Source organism: Ranitomeya variabilis, chromosome 6 (assembly GCF_051348905.1).
Source record: "Ranitomeya variabilis isolate aRanVar5 chromosome 6, aRanVar5.hap1, whole genome shotgun sequence".
In the NCBI taxonomy this organism is placed as follows: domain Eukaryota; kingdom Metazoa; phylum Chordata; class Amphibia; order Anura; family Dendrobatidae; genus Ranitomeya; species Ranitomeya variabilis.
In genome coordinates, this window is record NC_135237.1 from 506,049,461 (window position 1) to 506,069,247 (window position 19,787).

Sequence of the window (19,787 nt, forward strand, 5' to 3'; positions counted from 1 at the left end):
TCTTATGGGGCCCATCATGAACTGTATGGAGCATAATATGGGGCTCCTGATTCAATATGGATTTAAAAAAAAAACTTTTAACCTACTGATGTCTCAATTAATTTTACTTTTATTGGTACCTATTTTTATTTTTGAAATTTACCAGTAGCTGCTGCATTTCCCACTTTAGGCTTATACTCGAGTCAATAAGTTTTCCCAGTTTTTTGTGGCAAAATTAGGGGTCTCAGCTTATACTTGGGTAGGCTTATACTTGAGTATATACGGATAATTTTTAAATGCTGTCAAGCAAAAGTTGCAGTTTTTTCAGTCAATGCACATCCCCTAAAAAAATGTAATAAGCAGCAATCAAAGCATCTTATGTACCTCAAGTTAGTATCAATGTGGAATGCAAAAAACAAGCGCTCCACTGATGACAAAAATAAGTTATTTTTCTTAAAAATTTATAAAAAAAAGTGTCATCACTAAAATAAAAAATGAGGGAAAAAAATCTACAAGTTTGGTGTCATCAGAACCATACTGACCTGATGAATCATGTCAACGGGTCATTTTTACTTCAAAATGAATGCTGTGCAAATAAAGTCTCATAAAAACAAATGGCGGATTTGCATTTAATTTTTTTGGCCAGTTGCACAACTTCCTTTTTTTTTTCTTTTTTCTTTACACTAAATGGTAAAATGAAAAGAAGTCATGTAACGCTACTAATTGCCACACAAAGAAAAGCCCTTTTATGGACATGTCGATGGAAAAAAATAATAGAAAAAAAATTATTTTGAAAGAAAGGGAGAGAGAGAAAGCAAAAGCACGAAAACGAAAATTGGCCTTGGTGATAAGGGGTAAAAAATACACCCTTGATATGTTTTGTGTGTCTTATTAGGTTTTGCCATTTTCTTCTTTCACATATAATGGAAAACTGCAATAGCCGTTCTTATTAGATCATCAGCTTTTAGGTCATATGGAATAGGAATGTCGAATAGACAACTAGTTACCGTATATTTATTTTTTTGTTGTCTAAATATCGATCACCTGGAGCTGTAAACAGCCTTAATCCTTAATATACTATTAATGATCAGAAACAAATCACTTTATGCAATCAATTACGTGAATGTATATGTTCATTTGTTTGTAAAAATAAATTATATTTAGAATACCGGTCACGCTGTATCCTGTAGATGTCATTATTGTTACAGGCATCCACAGGAATTTTCGTACAGATTAAGCCAGAAATCTGCACGGGCAGCGATGTTCTCAACATCACAAGATGCACTGTGTAAATATTGAAATATTTGGAATAATATTTGTTTCTATTAAATGTCATTTTAGATTAAATCCAGCTCCGAGCTGAGTCACCTCCTGACTACGTCGCCATGTTATCTGCTCTGTAAGGGAATTTCTTGCATATTCTACATGAACTGTAAAATAATAAACTGGCGATTACGTGGACAGTTTCTTATTCATTTTAACCCCATAAGAACCTACTTTTTTCTTTTTTTTTCCCCCATCACAAGCTAAAATATTTTTAGCTTTCTATTTACAAACTTTACCAGGACATGTGCTTTTGAGGGATGAGCAGTAATTTTTATTAGCGTCATTTTAGGATACATCATTTATTCATTAACTTCAGTACTTTTAAGATCTTTTTATTTTATACAGTATAGACCACGCAATACAAATAACAGATTAGGGGTAAGTGCGCGCAGCGTCTTTTAGACGCCGGAGAACCCAAATTGTATTTGTAACAGAAGACACTTCAGGAAAATGCCGGTGGCATTTTTTCTGACGTGTCCAGTTTGTCCTTTTTAATCATTCTTTAGGCTTTTTTTTCATAGAAAGTATTAAGATCCATAAAGCTAGCTACCCCTAATAAGGAGGCATTCACCCACCCCCACCTCCTCTTGCACCAAATTTCAAGGAGACAAGAGCAAGCAATGTAAGCTGCCTTGAAATAGAATTGCCCAGCTGACAGAGGAATTACCCATAGTTGGTAAGTAAATCTAATTAAAATTCCTTTTGAAGCCAAGACTACTTAGAGAGTACAGGTAATTACACAGGACATGTATTTTCAGAGGGTCGGATAACAAAAAGGGACATGTGTTTACGTATAGATAGAGAAGTGGAAGAGTCTCTTTTGTCCCCAGGATATACATCCTGAGGTGAATGGAAACTGTTGTCCCCTTGAAGGGAAATGTTATTCATTTACACGAGACGGTAAGACACCTGTGAAAAGTTATGAATATCGTGGTTTGTATAATCAGATATTGATAAGACATACATCTTCAATTTCAGGACCAATCGGAGAAGAATATGTATATTTTTACATAACTGACACCTGCCTATAAACCTCAAATCAATAGTGGCCATATTGATGACACCAGCCATGTCATGTTTACTATCTATGGAGCAATAAAATCCCGATCAAAAAATATGGCGGAAATCTCGAACTTTTGCTATTGTCTGGAGTGAAATATTGTTAATGTTGGGAATTTCATAAAATCCTGAAAGGCTAAGAACATCCCACAACCCGGCCCATGTGAGGTCATCAAGGGGGTGTAACTTAGGTGCTGATAAAAGGTCAAGGCGAACTATGATCTGTGTTCAATGCTGAGGAAGATACATATCAGTGTAGGCTTGATCCCAGTAACTAGACGTTTTCAATCAGATGGCTTCTTTCCGCTAATTGAGCCATCTCTGTGTCCAGTACATAGTAAATTCTCTGTTAATTAGTGTTGAGCGATACCGTCCGATACTTGAAAGTATCGGTATCGGAAAGTATCGGCCGATACCGGCAAAGTATCGGATCTAATCCGATACCGATACCCGATACCAATACAAGTCAATGGGACACCAAGTATCGGACGGTATCCTGTATGGTTCCCAGGGTCTGAAGGAGAGGAAACTCTCCTTCAGGCCCTGGGATCCATATCAATGTGTAAAAGAAAGAATTAAAATAAAAAATAGGGATATACTCACCCTCCGGCACAGCCTGGACTTTACCGCCGTAACCGGGAGCCGTTGTACCTAAGAATGCGCGCTTGAAGGGCCTTAGATGAGGTCACTGCGCTCTGATTGGTCCGTAGCGGTCGCGTGACCGCTACGCGACCAATCACAAAGCAGTGACGTCACCTAAGGTCTTTCAAGCGCTTGAAATACCTTAGAAGACGTCCGCAGCTTCTGATTGGTCGCGTAGCGGTCGCGTGACCGCTACGCGACCAATCACAAAACCGTGACGTCACCTAAGGTCTTTCAAGCCAGTCTTTCGGACCAATCAGAGCGCAGTGACCTCATCTAAGGCCCTTCAAGCGCGCATTCTTAGGTATAACGGCTCCCGGTTACGGCGGTAAAGTCCAGGCTGCGTCGGAGAGGTGAGTATATCCCTATTTTTTATTTTAATTCTTTCTTTTACACATTGATATTAATCCCGATACCGATTCCCGATACAACAAAAGTATCGGATCTCGGTATCGGAATTCCGATACCGGATACTTGCGGTATCAGCCGATACCCGATACTTGCGGTATCGGAATGCTCAACACTACTGTTAATCCATTTTTAATTTTATGTAACTGTATATGCTGCATTGCTTTGTCCCCCTTGTAAAATCTATGTGTATATATATATATATATATATATATATATATATATATATATATATATATATATATATATGTGGCAGTGGCAGGAAGGTTTGCTGTGTCTATCAGCGTAGTGTCCAGAGGCTGGAGGCGCTACCAGGAGACAGGCCAGTACAACAGGAGAAGTGGAGAGGGCTGTAGGAGGGCAACAACCCAGCAGCAGGACCACTACCTCCGCCATTGTCTAAGGATGTGCATGGGTCTGCACAAATGGTTAGAAACCGACTCCATCAGGATGGTCTGAGTGCCCGACGTCCACAGATGGGGGTTGTGCTCACAGTCCAACACCGTGCAGGATGCTTGGCATTTGCCACAGAACACCAGGATTGTCAAATTCGCCACTGGCGGCCTGTCCTCTTCACAGATGAAAGCAGGTTCACACTGACCACATGTGATAGACGTGACAGAGTCTGGAGATGCCGTGGAGAGCAATCTGCTGCCTGCAACATCCTTCAGCATGACCGGTTTGGCAGTGGGTCAGTAATGGTGTGGGGTGGCATTTCTATCTACACTCTACACTTCTACTAACAGGTGTGCTGGCTTGTGTTTATGTTTTTTCTCTTCAGCTTCTTGTACTCTCCACATTTTGGGGGTATGGCCCCCTACTTGGACTGTGCATCTTATCTACTCAGCATTCCATGGGCAGGTGTCAAACACAGGCCCAGGTCCTGCTGTCACTTTACCTATATATACCGTACAGACCAAACCTTTGGACACACCTTCTCATTTAAAGATTTTTCTGTATTTTCATGACTAGGAAAATTGTACATTCACACTGACGGCATCAAACATATTAATTAACACATGTGGAATTATATACTTAACAAAAAAGTGTGAAAAGTGAAATTATATCTTATATTCTAGGTTCTTCACAGTAGCCACCTTTTGCGCTGATGACTGCTTTGCACACTCTTGGCATTCTCTTGATGAGCTTTAAGAGGTAGTCACCGGGAATGGTTTTCACTTCACAGGTGTGCCCTGTCAGGTTTAATAAGTGGGATTTCTTGCCTTATAAATGGGGTTGGGATGATCAGTTGTGTTGTGCAGAAGTCTGGTGGATACACAGCTGATAGTCCTACTGAATAGACTGTTAGAATTTGTATTATGACAAGAAAAAACATGTACACAACCCCTATTGGACAAGCAATCAGTAGATTCGGTTTTCAGTATCAGGTCTATGCTGATGATACCCAATTATACACAGTCTCCTGACATCGACCTTGCATTACTGCAAAATACTAGTGATTGTCATTTCGCTGTCTATCACATTATGTCCTCCCTCTATCTAAAACTGAATGTGTGAAAAACTGAACTCTGTGTTTTCTTCCTCCACTAACGTACCTATGCCCGATATTGCCATTTCCGTGTGTGGTTCCACCATTACTCCCCAGCAATATGCCTGCTTTCTTGGTGTCATATTTGATTCAGCTCTTTCCTTAATTTCCCACATCCAATCACTCGCCCGCTCAAGTCACTTACACTTCAAAAACATCTCTAGAATTCAACTTTTTCTTACCTTTGACTTGGCAAAAACGCTTACTGTAGTGCTTATTCATTCTCGTCTGGACTAATCTGTTTCCCAAAGTCTCCTGAATGCAGCAGCTAGGATCATATTCCTTTACAACTGCTACACCGATAGCTCTACCTTGTGCCAGTTGTTGCACTGGTTGCCCATCTGATATAGAGTACCATATAAACTTATCAGTCTCATCCACAAAGTGCTCCACAGTTCAGCATTGCCCTACATCTCCTCGCTCATCTCAGTCTACCCTCCACCCATACCCTCCATTCTGCTAATGACAAACTAAAATCCTTAATAATCCGAACCTCCCATTCACATCGCCAAGACTTCTCAGGGGGTGCACCAATTCTTTCGAATGCACTACCCAAGACAATTTAATTAATTCAAAATAACCACAGTTTTAAGCGTGATCTAAAATCCCATTTCTTTAGAGTAGCCTATCGCCCCAACTCACTTATCTAATTATCCCTGTTTAGTTCACACCCCCTCCATGCACTTAATAGCCCTTTGTGTCTGTAGTGTACACATACTGGCTGATGACCGGTTCATGCAGCATTAAGCGCATACCCTATTTAGTATATTATGGCTGTATCGTTCAATATAAGCACATTTTATAATGTACCTTTTGTGTCTCCCCATTTCCTCATAGATTGTAAGCTTGTGAGCAGGGCCCTTACTCCTTTTGGTATCCGAGTTATGTTTATTCTGTAAGGCCGGTTTCACACTTGCGTTTGGCTGGTCTGATATGGCTGTGTACTTCCTCCCTTAAGCTCCGCCTACACTCCACCTACTTCCGCAGGCATCCTGCATACCTATCTTTATCACTGGGTATGCCGGGACATGCGTTGTATCCGTATGCGTCCGCATGCGGCGTTTTGATGTGGCCACCGACCGCAAGGAAATGCAACATGTTGCATTCGGCGGGCATGTCAAAACGCATCCGCATACAACGCATGTCTCTGCATACCCAATGTTAAAGGTAGGTACACAGGACGACGCGGGACGCATGCGGAAGTAGGCAGAGCTTAAAGGAGGAAGTACGCAGCCATATGAAGACCAGCCAAACGCAAGTGTGAACCCGGCCTAATGTCTTTATTGTCTGTACATATCCCCTCTAAAATTGTATTGTGCTGCGAAATATGTTGGAGCTATAAAAATCTATAATCTAAAATCTACATCTACACACACATATACACAGATAGAATATACACACATTTCTTCATAGGGCATTTTTTCAGGCGGGTTCCAGGCAGAAGCCGCCTGGGAGAGATGTGTGAATTAAAACTTACCATATATACTCGAGTATAAGCATAGATTTTCAGCCCTTTTTTTAGGCTGAAAGTGCCCCTCTTGGCTTATACTCTAGTCATTGTCCCAGGGGGGTCGGCGGGGGAGGGGGAGCGGCGGCTGTGACATACTCACCTGCTCCTGGCGTGGTCCCTGCATCTCCGATGGTCTCCGGGCGCTGACAGCTTCTTCCAGCATTGAGTGATCACATGGTACCGCTCATTACAGTAATGAATATGGACCCAACACCACTCCCATAGGGGTGGAGCCACATATTCATTACTGTAATGAGTGGTAACGGTGTCCGCTCAACACTGGAAGAAGCTGTCAGTGCTCGGAGACCGGAGATGCAGGGACCACGCCAGGAACAGCGCGCCGCTCCGTCTTCCACGTCCTCTGCTGTGACGCTCAGGTCAGAGGGCGCAATGACTTGGTTAGTCCTCACCCTCTGCCTGAACGTTAGTGCAGAGGACGCGGAAGATACAGTGGAGCTGGAACGAGGACCGCTGAGTATTGCAAGTGCCGGGGGCCTGAGCGACGAGAGGTGAGCATGTCTTTTTTTTTTATCGCAGCAACAGCATATGGGGCAAATGTCTCTATGGAGCATCTTATGGGGCCCTTATTAACCTTTATGCAGTACTGTATGGGGCCATTATTAACCTTTGTGCAGCATTATATGGGGCATATTTTATTATGGAGCATCTTATGGGGCCATCATGAACTGTATGGAGCATTATATGGGGCTCCTGATTCAATATGGATATTCAAAAACACAACCTACTGATATCTCAATTAATTTTACTTTTATTGGTACCTATTTTTATTTTTTAAATTTACCAGTAGCTGCTGCATTTTCCACCCTAGGCTTATACTCGAGTCATTAAGTTTTCCCAGTTTTTTGTTGCAAAATTAAGGGGGGTCAGCTTATACTCGAGTATATACGGTACTTGGTTTTAGAATTAAATATTTTCTTTTTTTTGTTTTGGCCACACATTCTCAGATTTATAACATTTCTATTAAAAGTTGCCATATGGCACACTATTTTAAAGGGAGCTATAATTTCTAGCTTGACTTTTTTGGAAATGGAAAAACTACAATGCAGCTCAAGTAATGTGTTCTCTTCTGCCTTCTGTTAAGACTGTGGCAGCAGCAAACGTTTCACTATTTTTTTTTAATTAGTTTTGCTAAGGTTTATTGTATTATATTTTAATTAACTCAATGTAACTTTTTTTTGTTCCCTTAGGGCAGGTACTGTTTTAGACAAAGAGGGGCCCTGGGCAAAAGTTTAAAGGGGGGCCCCAAATGACCGCATATTGCATCATCACAAAGTAACTGCATATTTTATATGTGCTCAGTTCAGGACGTTAAACAAGCATACACACACCCACACAAATACCTACCAGTTCCCTTTTCTTCAGTTCTAAACTCCCACAGGATCTGTGGTGACATCACGGACACGTGGTGACATCACGGACACGTGGCAGGTCACATGATCATGATGTCAACAAAGATCCTAAAGTACCCCAGAGTACAAGACCTGTGGTGACATCAAGGTCACATGCCTGTGATGTAACGGAAGGTCCTTTAGCTCTCTCGGCATCGGAAACCAGATTGATATTATCAATCTAATTTTTTTGCTGTAGAGGCTGCAAACCCCTGGGGAGTGGGAGCCCTAGGCAAATGCCTAGTTTGCCTGCCCCTAACGACGACCTTGCCTTAGGGGACATAGTAAGGCTAATGCATTTGGGACACAATGGCATTTGAATTACACCATTTTGAAGTACAGCTGGATGATTTTTGAAAACCCTATTTACAAAATTCAGAATCTAACTGCAGTATGTACCGTATATTGTGAGTAAAAGTCACGCCACAGATTTTCACCGTGTCAATGTGAGAAAAACACAGGAAAATCCAGATGAGAGTTCGCATGTAGCACATGAAAGTTTTGCAGCACATTTGCAGAAGCGGACAACATATGCCACCTGTGATCTCCAGACAAGGTGGAATTCTCATGAAAACTTACAGTACAAACACAGAGTTTTGAAATCCTCATTGACAGGACGGGAAAACAAAAAAAAAAAAACACTGACTTATGTTAGATCCGTTTTTAAATGTATCTCAACTAAAGCTTCCAATATTTTCTAAGGAAAAATTGCACTTCATTCACTTTATTCATGCAAACACCCCCCCCCCAAAAAAAAAAACAACAACCAATCACAATCAGTTTTCAATACGTATTTCAAAGAATTATACAAATATACATTATTTTGACATTTAAATTCTTACCTATGACATCAGATGCCTTCAAAGATTCCTTCAAGTACAAAACTGAGATTGCTGCACTTCCTGCAATAAAGGGATTTTTTAATATAAGCACATTTCCTAAAATATTCTCAATTCCAAGCTCCAACACAGTATATCCGATCTGATGCAGACAGTTCAACACATCTGTACTGTAGAAGAAAAGTGAGACATGTACATCCCTCTACTGTTCTCGTTCATCAAAACAAAATTTAACACTGTAGAAAAACTCCTGAAAAAGACATTTTTAAATTATTCTTCCATTTATCTAAACTTCTCATACCAACATAAAAAATTATTGATGATTATAGTTTTTTTAGTTTTTTAATGTCTCCGTTTAAATTTAAAAGGGTGTAACAGATCTTCTGCTGGCCTTCGTGTTTCCATGGTTACAGACTACAAAATTCTCTCTGTAGTCTGATCTTGCAGACATATGTTCATTAATTTTTATTAAGAAATAAGAGGCAGATGGAAGAAATAATGCAGAGACCTTCGTAGAAGTTGTAGACACAAACAAAGTTGTTGTTTTTTTACACGCATTATTACAATTTATTTATACAGTGCCAACATATTCAGCAGCACTTTACAGACATCATCACTGCCCCCATTGGGGGTCACAATCTACATTCCTTATCAGTATGTCTTAGGAGTGGAAACCGGAGAAACCAGAGGAAAACCACCCAGCGCTACAAAACTACAGTGCTAACCACTGAGCCACCGTGCTCTATTTGGCACCAAAACTCCGTATCACACTACAGGACAATGCAATTTATGGGGTCTTACATGACTCCATTTACATGTTGCAGATACAAATGGTGCAGTTTTCACTATTCTGCAATGAATATGATCTGCGTCTTAGCCTTGGCACTGCAAGAAGAATTTCACGGCCATTTCCAGGATTTTATCATAGCTGGAATATTCTGCTCATCGGCTCTATGACCTGTATCTGATGAGACAGGCTAAAACAGGCCGAGGTTTTTTTGGGAAGAAAATAAGAAAATACTAAATGTCGGGATTTGTGGCCATGATACAGACACTATATAATCAAGCGGAACAAGCCTTATAGTCAATCACATGGGGGTTTCCTGAACAGGACGTCAATGCTTCTGAATAGCGCTGTCTCTGTATGGAAAAATAAATGGTATGTAATTATAATGTTATGGTTCTCTTCATTTTATATCTCCATCTTTTTTTTTTGCAAGTGCACGGCTGTTTAGGCTTGGAGCCTGAATCTAGTTTGTAAAGACCCTCAGGGGGAAACAAAAATGACATTAACTTTCTAAACTGATCTGTTATCTCTACAAGCCTAATCTCTGACAGCAGTGTGCATTAAACAGATAAGGCCAAAAGGCCAGAGAAATACTCTTCTGTATCTGGAAGTCACATCCCTGAGCTATTTGTTTTGGTAATTGTATCTGTGAAGCAGCTTAAAAAGGACATTTACACATTTATTCCTTTTAAAAGCAATCAAACATCAATCTCCCCAATAAACTGCGTCATTTATCATTGACGACAACTAGTCATTTATACATGAACTTATCATCATTGGTCTAATCGTTTCTTGCAAATGGTTGTCCTCTGACCTGTTCCCTTTGTAATTATGTATTACATGATCATTGACCTGCACTATAGCCTGGTAGTGCTGGGTTCAAATCCCACCAACGACAAACATCAGAAAGGAATTTGTATGTTCTCCCCGTGTTTGCTTGCGTTTATTCTGGGTTCTCTGGTTTCGTTCCAGACTCCAAAGGAATACTGATAGGGAATGTAGATGGGAGCCCCAATGATGATGATGTATATAAGGCGCTGCGGAATATGATGGCGCTATATAAGTGAGTATACTTCCCAAATCTGACCTTTATTTAAGATTGGCAAGAAAGCAGTTTTTGAAAGCAAGCCTTAAGAAGTCTCATTTACAGTTTGCCAAAAGTCATGTAGGTCCGAGACAGAGCTATGGAAGAAGGTGCTCTGGTCAGATGAGACTAAAGTAGAACTTTTTAGACTAAATGCAAAACACTCGTGTGATGGAAAACCATCACTGCACATCAGCCTGAAAACACCATCCCCACCGTCAAACACTGTGGCGGCAGCATCATGCTGTGGGGATACTTTTCTTCAGCAGGGACAGGAAAGTTGATCACAATTGATGAAAAAAATGGTTGGAGCTAAATACAGGACAATACTGGAGGAAAACCTGTTAGAAGCTGTAAAAGGCTTGAGACTAGGGCATTGGTTCTGCTTCCAGCAGGACAACGACCCTAAACATTGTGCCAGATCTAAGATGGGATGATTTACATCAAAGCATATTAATGGGTATGAATAGTCCAGACACAGTGCAGACCTAAATCCCATTGAGAATCTGCAGGAAGACTTGAAAATTGCTGTTCACAGATGACTCTATCCAATCTCATTGAGCTAGAGCTAGTTTAAAAAAAAAACAGTGGGCAAAAATGTCGGCCTCTAGATGTACAAAGCTGGTAGAGACATACCCCCAAAGACTTGCAGCAGTAATTGCAATGTATGCTGGTCCTACAAAAGTATTGACTCGGGGGGTCAGAATTTTCAGATTTATATATTTTTTAAATATTCAGAAAACCAGGTATCATTTCATTTACACTTAAGCAATTGCTACTTAGCGTTGGTATAATCACATAAAATCCAGATGAAAAAACATTTACACTTGTGGGTGTAACGTGAAAAATTAAAGTTCTTTGGGATTTGAATACTTTCCCAAGGCACTGTATACATGGATATAAGTTCCGAATAACCCCACCAAGTGTATGTAAACATAACATCATTTTCAGCCAGGTACGCTCTACTACAACTGCTAAAAAGAATGAACATATGAACTGTAACGTAAAAACAACCGGCTGTTCACATGTTCACTATTATGAGCTTCTTTTAACCGCATTAGGTTTCTAAAGCTGTGAAGCAGTTAAAAAGAAGTGACCTGACCATTCTTCACGTGCTTCACTATTTTATACACACAGTAACAAAAAATAAAAAATCAAGCAAATAAAAACAGCTGGAAAAATTAACTTTTTTCTAATATATGAAATTTTGCTATATTTTAAAGATGACCTGTCAGTAGGATAAACCCTCCTAATTCATCTATATTTGCATGTAGGTAATAGAAAGTTGAATAAAATGATACCTTGATATATGCTATTCCATGTCTTAGTCCTAAATAAAATACGGTTTTCTGAATATGTAAATGTGCTATTAAGAACTATGGGCCGGACATAGATCTCCCTGAGAATCTGTCTCCAGAACTTATTTTATAATGAAAGGAAGTGTTACCAGTGTGAGACATGTAATAACTGATAGTCTGCTCTCCTGAGCTACATGTCTCACACTGGTAACACACCCTTCATTGAAAATAAGCTCTAGAGGCAGATACTCAGGGAGATCTGTGTCCGGCCCGTGGATGTTAAGAACTCATTTACATATTAAGAAAAAGAAAAATGTGTATTACTCTAGAATGAGACATAGGATTGCAGATATCAAAGTATAATTTTATTCAACTTTCTATGACCTATATGAAAAGATCTAGACGGTTTAGGAGTGTTGAGCCTACTGACAGATTCCCTTTAATGGTTTACAGTGTATATTATTGAAGGGATAAACTTTCTTTTGTAGGGTTGCGTTTGCATTTCTGAGTACTAGGTGAACATCTCAACATTGTTACCCACAAGAACAGTAATTTTTCACAAATACACTATTACAAACACGAACTGTCATGACTCTGGATGAGCTGGTTCTGGCTCCTTCCTGGTCAGATATGGGTTAAATTAGTTTGCCTCTCTTTGGTTCTGGGGCAGCTATTTAATGCTGGTAGTTCCTGGGTTCTGAGTCGGGTATACTTCCGTCTACTCGGTTTGAGATAGCTGATCCAAGTTATTAATCTGTAATCACTGTGCGTGTGTCTTGCTGTGTATGACCTGGTTTGCCTCCTGACTACTGCCCCTGTTTTCTGCTTGGTACTTCTCTGTTTGTCCTGGCTTTCTGACCCCTTGGCTTGTCTCTGACTAATCTGCTGTTTTGCCCCTTGGTACCTCGCTCTTGTCTGGCTCCTGACCCTCGGCTTGTCCCTTGACTATGTCTCTGTCTTAGTACTGTGTCCTGTGTTTTTGTAGACCCTCCGTTCTCGCACGGTAGCTCCGCCCCATTGTCCCTGCAGTGATCACGTGACCTGCCTAGTTCAGGTCCTGTGTGCACTGCGTGCCTCATTCCTTCCTCTCCCTGCGCTCCCACTAGTGCCCCCTTAAGCTGCCTCTCTACTACACCAGTCAGCGTCATTACATTATAACCGACCTAAAGCATTAAAGGAGATTCTGCTACTTTTTTTTCCTTTTTCCCTCTGATATGGATCCGCTCCAAGCTCTGTCAGATCAGGTAGCTAACCTGACCAAAATGATGCAGAATCTGCTGGTGAGCAGAGAGCTTTGGTTGCTCTTCTCCGACAGGTACAAAGGGAGTTGACGGATACGGGTGCCTCCTCTCCGTCTGGCAGTATGGATGGGGCTGTCTCAGATGTTTCCCTTTCTTCTCCTGAACCCTCTGTAAAATTACCGAATACCTTTTGTGGGGATAAAGTAAATTCCGAGTCTTTAAGGAGGGTTGCAAGTTATTGTTTTCCCTGCTTCCTAGGTCTTCAGGGGACGAGAGTCAAAGAGTGGTGATAGTGATATCTTTGCTACACAAGGGCCCGCAGTCCTAGGCTTTCTCCCTGACCCCTACCTCCCCTGAGAGATTGTCTGTGGATCAGTTCTTCAAGGCCTTGGGTCTCATTTACGATGAACCCGATCGAGTGAGGTTGGCTGAGGACACGATTATGAGTCTCACTCAGGGGAAGCTCTCTGCCGGGTGGTACTGTTCTGAGTATAGGCGGTGGGCACCAGAAGTGTCTCGGAATGACTCGGCGCTCAGAGGGCGATTCCGAAGGGGACTGTCCGAGCATTTAAAGGATGCGCTAGCCCTGCATCCACCACCTGATTCTCTGGAAGAAGCTATGACACAGGCCATCCGTATGGACCATTGGCTGCGAGAGAGGGGAGTGATGCATCGTGAGGCTCCGTTGTTACCTATTAAGCCTGAAGCCCCATCATCGTTTTGAGCCCATGGAGGTGGGGGCTGTCTCCATGAAGGAAAGGGAGAGGAGATGCCGAAGGGAGAAAAATCTCTGTTTTTATTGTGGAGTTCCAGACCATTGGAGAAGAGACTGCCCCTCCTGTCAGCCAGTTTCCAAGGTCTCAGGAAACGCTTAGGTCTGGGGAGCTGCCATGATGAAGATCTTTTAGATCGAAACGCGTAGCTATTAGCAGGTTTTTTTGTCACGGTTCACATTCCCCTCTGTGCAGGGATGATTTTTAAGGATATGGATCAATAAAGGATTTTTAATCGGAAAGGAGCTGGAACAATCTTCACATTTCTTACGTCTTCAGCAGCTGCCGAGGAGGCTTACCAGACCCTCAGGTACTGTCTTCCTCAATCTTCAAATTATTATTGAAAGTTTAATTTGATGTGAACAATTTTTTTTCCCCCTCTTCTGCTTTTGTGGATTGCGGTTCTACTATGAATCTGATTGACTCTAAGTTGGTGGCCCATTGTGAGATAGGGGCAGTCAGGTTGGGGAAACCCATGAAGGTCGTAGCTATTGACTCTACACCTTTTACCAAGGACAGGTTCCTCTCCGTTACTAAGGAGTTCGTCCTTAAGGTTGGCCCTGTTCATATGGAGCATATAGCCTGTTTTGATCTGGACAACCTTCCTGCCGCGTTGGTCTTGGGGTTCCCCTGGTTGCAATATTATAATCCGGTCATTGACTGGGAGGCCCGGGATATTGTTAAATGGGGGCCTAAATGTAAAAAAAACTGTCTAATTTCTGTATCTGTGTCGTCTGTCGGTCTAGAGGGTATTCTGGTGTACCTGAAGGACTTCGAGGACGTGTTCTCTGATAGTCAGGCTGAGGGGTTGCTACCGTACCACCCTTTTGATTGTGCCATTGATCTTATTCCTGGGGCTAAGTTGCCTAAGGCCCGGTTGTTCAACCTTTCTGGTCCTGAGCGGACCTCCATGAAGGAATACATACCTGAAAGTCTCCGCAAGGTACATATTCGCTCTTCTGTATCTCCTGTTGCCGCAGGATTCTTTTTTGTATAAAAAAAAAAAAAAGACACAGTGGCCTCCGCTCATGCCTTGACTTTCGGGAACTTAAGATTACCATGAGAAACACATATCCCCTTCCACTCATTCCTGATTAGTGTAATCAATTGTCTGGGGCCAAATAGTTTTCTAAGCTGGATTTGCGGGGGGCATATAACCCGATTTGGGTACGGGAGGGGGATGAGTGGAAGACTGCGTTCCTCACTACTGAAGGTTTATTCGAAAATTTAGTTATATCGTTTGGTTTGACCAATGCTCCTGCGGTCTTCCAATACATCATCAATTTTGTGTTCTCTGATTTTATTGGCCGGTTTGTGGTTATCTACTTAGATGACATACTGGTTTATTCATCGGATAAGCAGGCCCATGTTGGTCATCTTCGGGCAGTTCTCCGGAGACTCAGGGAGAACCTGCTTTTCGCTAAATTGGAAAAATGCTAATTTTTGGTCCAGGAACTGACTTTCTTGGAGTTCATTGTCTCCAGGGATGGGTTTCGCATGGATCCCAAGAAGGTTCAGGCAATTGTAGATTGGGTTCAGCCTCATGACCTGAAAGGTCTGCAATGCTTTTTGGGATTCGCCAATTATTACAGGAGATTTATTAAGGGGTTCTCACAGGTAGTCAAGCCCCTCACCGATTTGACACAGAAGGGTCCGACGTTAAGAACTGGCCTGCCTCAGCGGTAGCAGCATTTTTAATTGTTAAAAATGCCTCAGACGTGGAGGTGGGGGCCCAGGGGCCCGCCACATTGACCAATCTGAGACCATGCACCTTCTTCTCCAAGAAGTTTTCCCCTTTAGAGAGAAATTATGACGTGGGCAATTGGGAACTTCTTGCGGTCAAGTTGGCTTTTGAGGAATGGAGGCTTTTTTGGAGGGAGCGGCTCATCCCATTACGGTGGCTACTGATCACAAAAACCTGGCGTACATTGAATCGGCTAAGTGGTTGACCCCAAGGCAGGCTAGATAGTCTCTATTTTTCTCCCGGTTCCAGTTTTCGATCACTTTTCGTCCTGGATCCAAAAATGTGAGGGCCAATGCCTTGTCTCGGAACCTGGATCCGGTTTCTCCTCCCGAACCTCCATTCTTCAACTTGGGGTGATTCGGGAAGCCCAAACCCTATCTAGGTTGTTTGTACAACATGTGGTTCGTTTGCATGGTGTGCTCTTGAGTGCGGTGTTTGATCATGGAGTGCCATTTGTGTCCAGGTTTTGGAAGGCGTTTTGCACAAAATTGGGTATTGCATTGTCTTTTTCATCCGCATACCATCCAGAAACCAACGGTCATACGGAATGGACCAACCAGTCGTTGGAACAAATTTTGCGCTGTTTTTCCATTTCCAGACAGGATTGGTGTGATGCCTTGCCGTTCGAGGAGTTAGCTTTTAATAACTGTGTGAATCACTCCACAGGCATCTCTCCTTTCTTCTGATGTTGCTGTACAGCGGTTGAGGGATTTATGGCGGGAGGTCCAAAGGAACATTGAGGAGGCTCAGAGGAAGTTTAAGGTTTTTGGAGACGGGTTGCGGGATCTTCTTTCCAGGTTGGGGATAAAGTGTGGTTGTCCACCAGGAACATTAAGCTTCGGGTTCCTTCAGTGAAATTGGGACCTAAGTTTATTGGCCCCTATGAAATCATGTAAGTGGTCAACCCTGAGACTTTTCGTTTGCACCTCCCATGGTCTTTTAAGATCTCCAATGTGTTCCATAGGTCCCTGCTGAATCAATTGGGGGCCGTGGATGAGGGGTAATTGGATCCCGCAGCACCCGTATTGATCGATGGTCAGGAGGACCATGAGGTTGAGCACATTGTGGATTCTCGGATGGTCTGTTGTACTCTCCCGTATCTGGTGCATTGGAAAGGGTATGGTCCTGAGGATCGTTCTTGGGTTCCTGCCCGATCAGTTCATGCTGACTGTCTGGTTCGGTCTGTTCATGCTCACTTTCCTGAGAAACCTGGAGGTCCGGTGGCCCCCCCATTGAGAGGGGGGTACTGTCATGGACTCTGGATGGGCTGTTTCTGGCTCCTTCCTGGTCAGATCTGGGTTAAATTAGTCCACCTCTCTTTGGTTCTGGGCTAGCTATTTAATGTTGGTAGTTCCTGGGTTCTGAGTCGGTTATACTTCCATCTACTCGGTTTGAGATAGCTGACCCAGGTTATTCGTCTGTAATCGCTGTGCTTGTGTGTGTGTGTCTTGCTGTGTATCACCCGGTTTGCCCCCTGCCTACTGCCCCTGTTTCCTGCTTGCTACTTCTCTGTCTGTCCTGGCTCCCGACCCTCGGCTTGACCTTTGACTACGTCTCTGTCTTAGTACTCTGTGTCCTTTTTGTAGACCCTCCGTTCTCGCGCTGTAGCTCTGCCCCATCGTTCCTGCAGTGATCATGTGATCTGCCTAGTTCAGGTCTTGTGTGTACTGCGTGCCTCATTCCTTCCTCTCCCTGCGCTCCTGCTAGTGCCCCCTTAGGCTGCTTCTCTACTACACCAGGCAGCGTCATTACATGAACCTAACATTATGTAATTCATTGTTCAGTAGTTTTATATACAAGTGGTAGGTTTTTGGGCTTTGGCACTTTTTGATAATCACTATGGGCCATTTATTAGAACGGTCTTGAGGAAAACATTGGCCCATATTTGCCACTGACAGTTTATGGCAGTCTAATGGAGAGGGAAGCTGGTAAAATTTGCAGGAATTTCCCAAATAGGTCTACATGTTGACCTCTCAAATTATCGAAAGATAATCAACTATATAGCTAGTCAATAGGCACTGGTTTGTTTCCATTTTCCATAAGGCGGATGAAGGATTGTTTGTACTATTGTGAGTCCAAAGACTGATTCATCAGTGTCAGCAGCATATCCTCTGCTTATACGCTGCCAACTACAATTTTTATTTTCGTATAAAATATAAGAACAAGTTTGTTTGTTTTATCGGTAGAATTCATTACATGGGGTAATGATCAGGAATAAAGTTGATACTGACGGTCATTTGGCTAATCATTGGTCGGTGCAAATGAGCCTTTACGCCAGTTCAGAAATATTGCCAAAAAAAAGCCCTCCTAACAAACAAATTTCCAATCTTCTTAAGAATCACAAAAAAGGAAACTCGTATAGCACCAAAGTATATTGATAAATGTGACCCAGTGTGCCCAGGACCAATCATAGCTTAGTGCTCATTGTAAGGGCGCAATCAAACAACCCTATAAATAAGACTAAGGGTACCGTCACACAGTGCCATTTTCATCGCTACGACGGCACGATTCGTGACGTTCTAGCGATATCGTTACGATATCGTTGTGTCTGACACGCTACTGCGATCCGGAACCCCGCTGAGAATCGTACGTCGTAGCAGATCGTTTGAAACTTTCTTTCGTCGTCTAGTGTCCCGCTGTGGCGGCATGATTGCATCGTGTGACACAGGTTGTATACGATGTGCGCACAGTAACCAACGACTTCTACATCGCAAATACGTCATGAAATTATCGCTCCAGCGCCGTGTATTGCAACGTGTGACTGCAGTCTACGACGCTGGAGCGATAATCATACGACGCTGCAACGTCACGAATCGTGCCGTCGTAGCGATGAAAATGGCACTGTGTGACGGTACCCTAAGATCGTAACGCAATGCTCGGACTAACTGGTGGCTCTCCTGACCTGAGCGTGACAACTGCATAGAAATATATGAAGCTGTCAGGCTTGGGTTGGGAGAGCCGCTGGCCAGTCCGACCATTGCGTTACTATCTCGGTCTGACTGCGCCTTTAGTCCCATACCTTATACTACATGGAGTACCCCATAAAATAAATCCAAGTACTGTATATTGCAGTAGAAATCATTTTACGAATCAACATGAGAACCAGTGACAAAAGGCATTTGTACTCACCTATAACTGCAACACAACCTAGAGGAGCGATTAAAGTTGCTGGGGCAAAACCATAAGCAGCGAAGTTCCCCAGTTCACCGACGCCCATTAGCAGAACTCCAAACCACCAGAGCTTGCTTTTATAATAAGGTAATGGATCTTGTCTCTGAGCTAGCCGAACATGCGTGTATTTCTGAAACAGAAAAATAATTATTCTGTAAGGTTATATTATTGTAAAGTCAGACTGCAAAAAAAGAATTGCTTCATGCAAGGTTGGATGTATAAAGAAACATTTTGGGTTAAATGGGTGAATGCAGTCAATATTGCTATATAAATATAGAATTGACAGTAAATCAAAAGAAAAACCCTATATCATTTTTACAAGTATTTGGCTCTAAAACAGAACCATGACCCAAATAGTTCCCAACATCAGAATGGTAGCATTTCCCATGGATAGGTTTTCTTTTCATACTGTTTCCACCTTTAAATATTTGTATTTTGGGCTAAATATTTTGCATCTTTTAGATTTTAATGCTTTGAACAAGGAGAAACAGAGTCAATTAATGCCATTAAAACTAAAGTACAGAATTTTATTAACATCAACATTACAAAAATATCAAAAACATATGGAAGGATACAGGGGATACATTTAGGTCTCAATGGTGATGACCCAAGGTTCAAAACACAAGGGAGACAAAAGGCAAATCAGGACACAAGGTCAAATGTCTAACCACAATGTAAGAGAACTTGTGAAAATATATATTATCATAATGAAATTGCCATTAGTTGTCATGTAGCACCATGTTATCGCTAAGTGAAAATAATGTATCGTGCAAACAGGCAATTAACGTGCAAGTCCATAGGATAAATCAATCACAATTCCTATTAGGACATATTGCTCAAAGTCAGGACATGAATGGTAAGCATTAATGGTGGTATTTACCCATACTGAGAGTCCTGCCTTTGCGTTGGTCCCGTTCCCCAACGTACGTTTTGCGTAAGTCACTTTTTCAGGGGGCCTCTAAAAAAGC

The 19,787-nt window shown here is 42.1% G+C and overlaps 1 protein-coding gene across 3 annotated transcripts in view; it reads right to left on the reverse strand.

Moving 5' to 3' along the window:
- Nucleotides 1-19,787, reverse strand: part of NIPAL2 (NIPA like domain containing 2) — a 184,076-nt gene that overhangs the window by 83,951 nt on the left and 80,338 nt on the right. For all 3 annotated transcript variants that reach the window (XM_077270872.1, XM_077270870.1, XM_077270871.1), the window contains exons 3-4: nucleotides 18,778-18,949; nucleotides 8,725-8,784 (exon numbers count right to left, since the gene is read on the reverse strand). In XM_077270872.1, coding sequence (XP_077126987.1) covers nucleotides 8,725-8,784; nucleotides 18,778-18,949 — 232 coding nt within the window. The remainder of the gene's footprint in view (nucleotides 1-8,724; nucleotides 8,785-18,777; nucleotides 18,950-19,787) is intronic.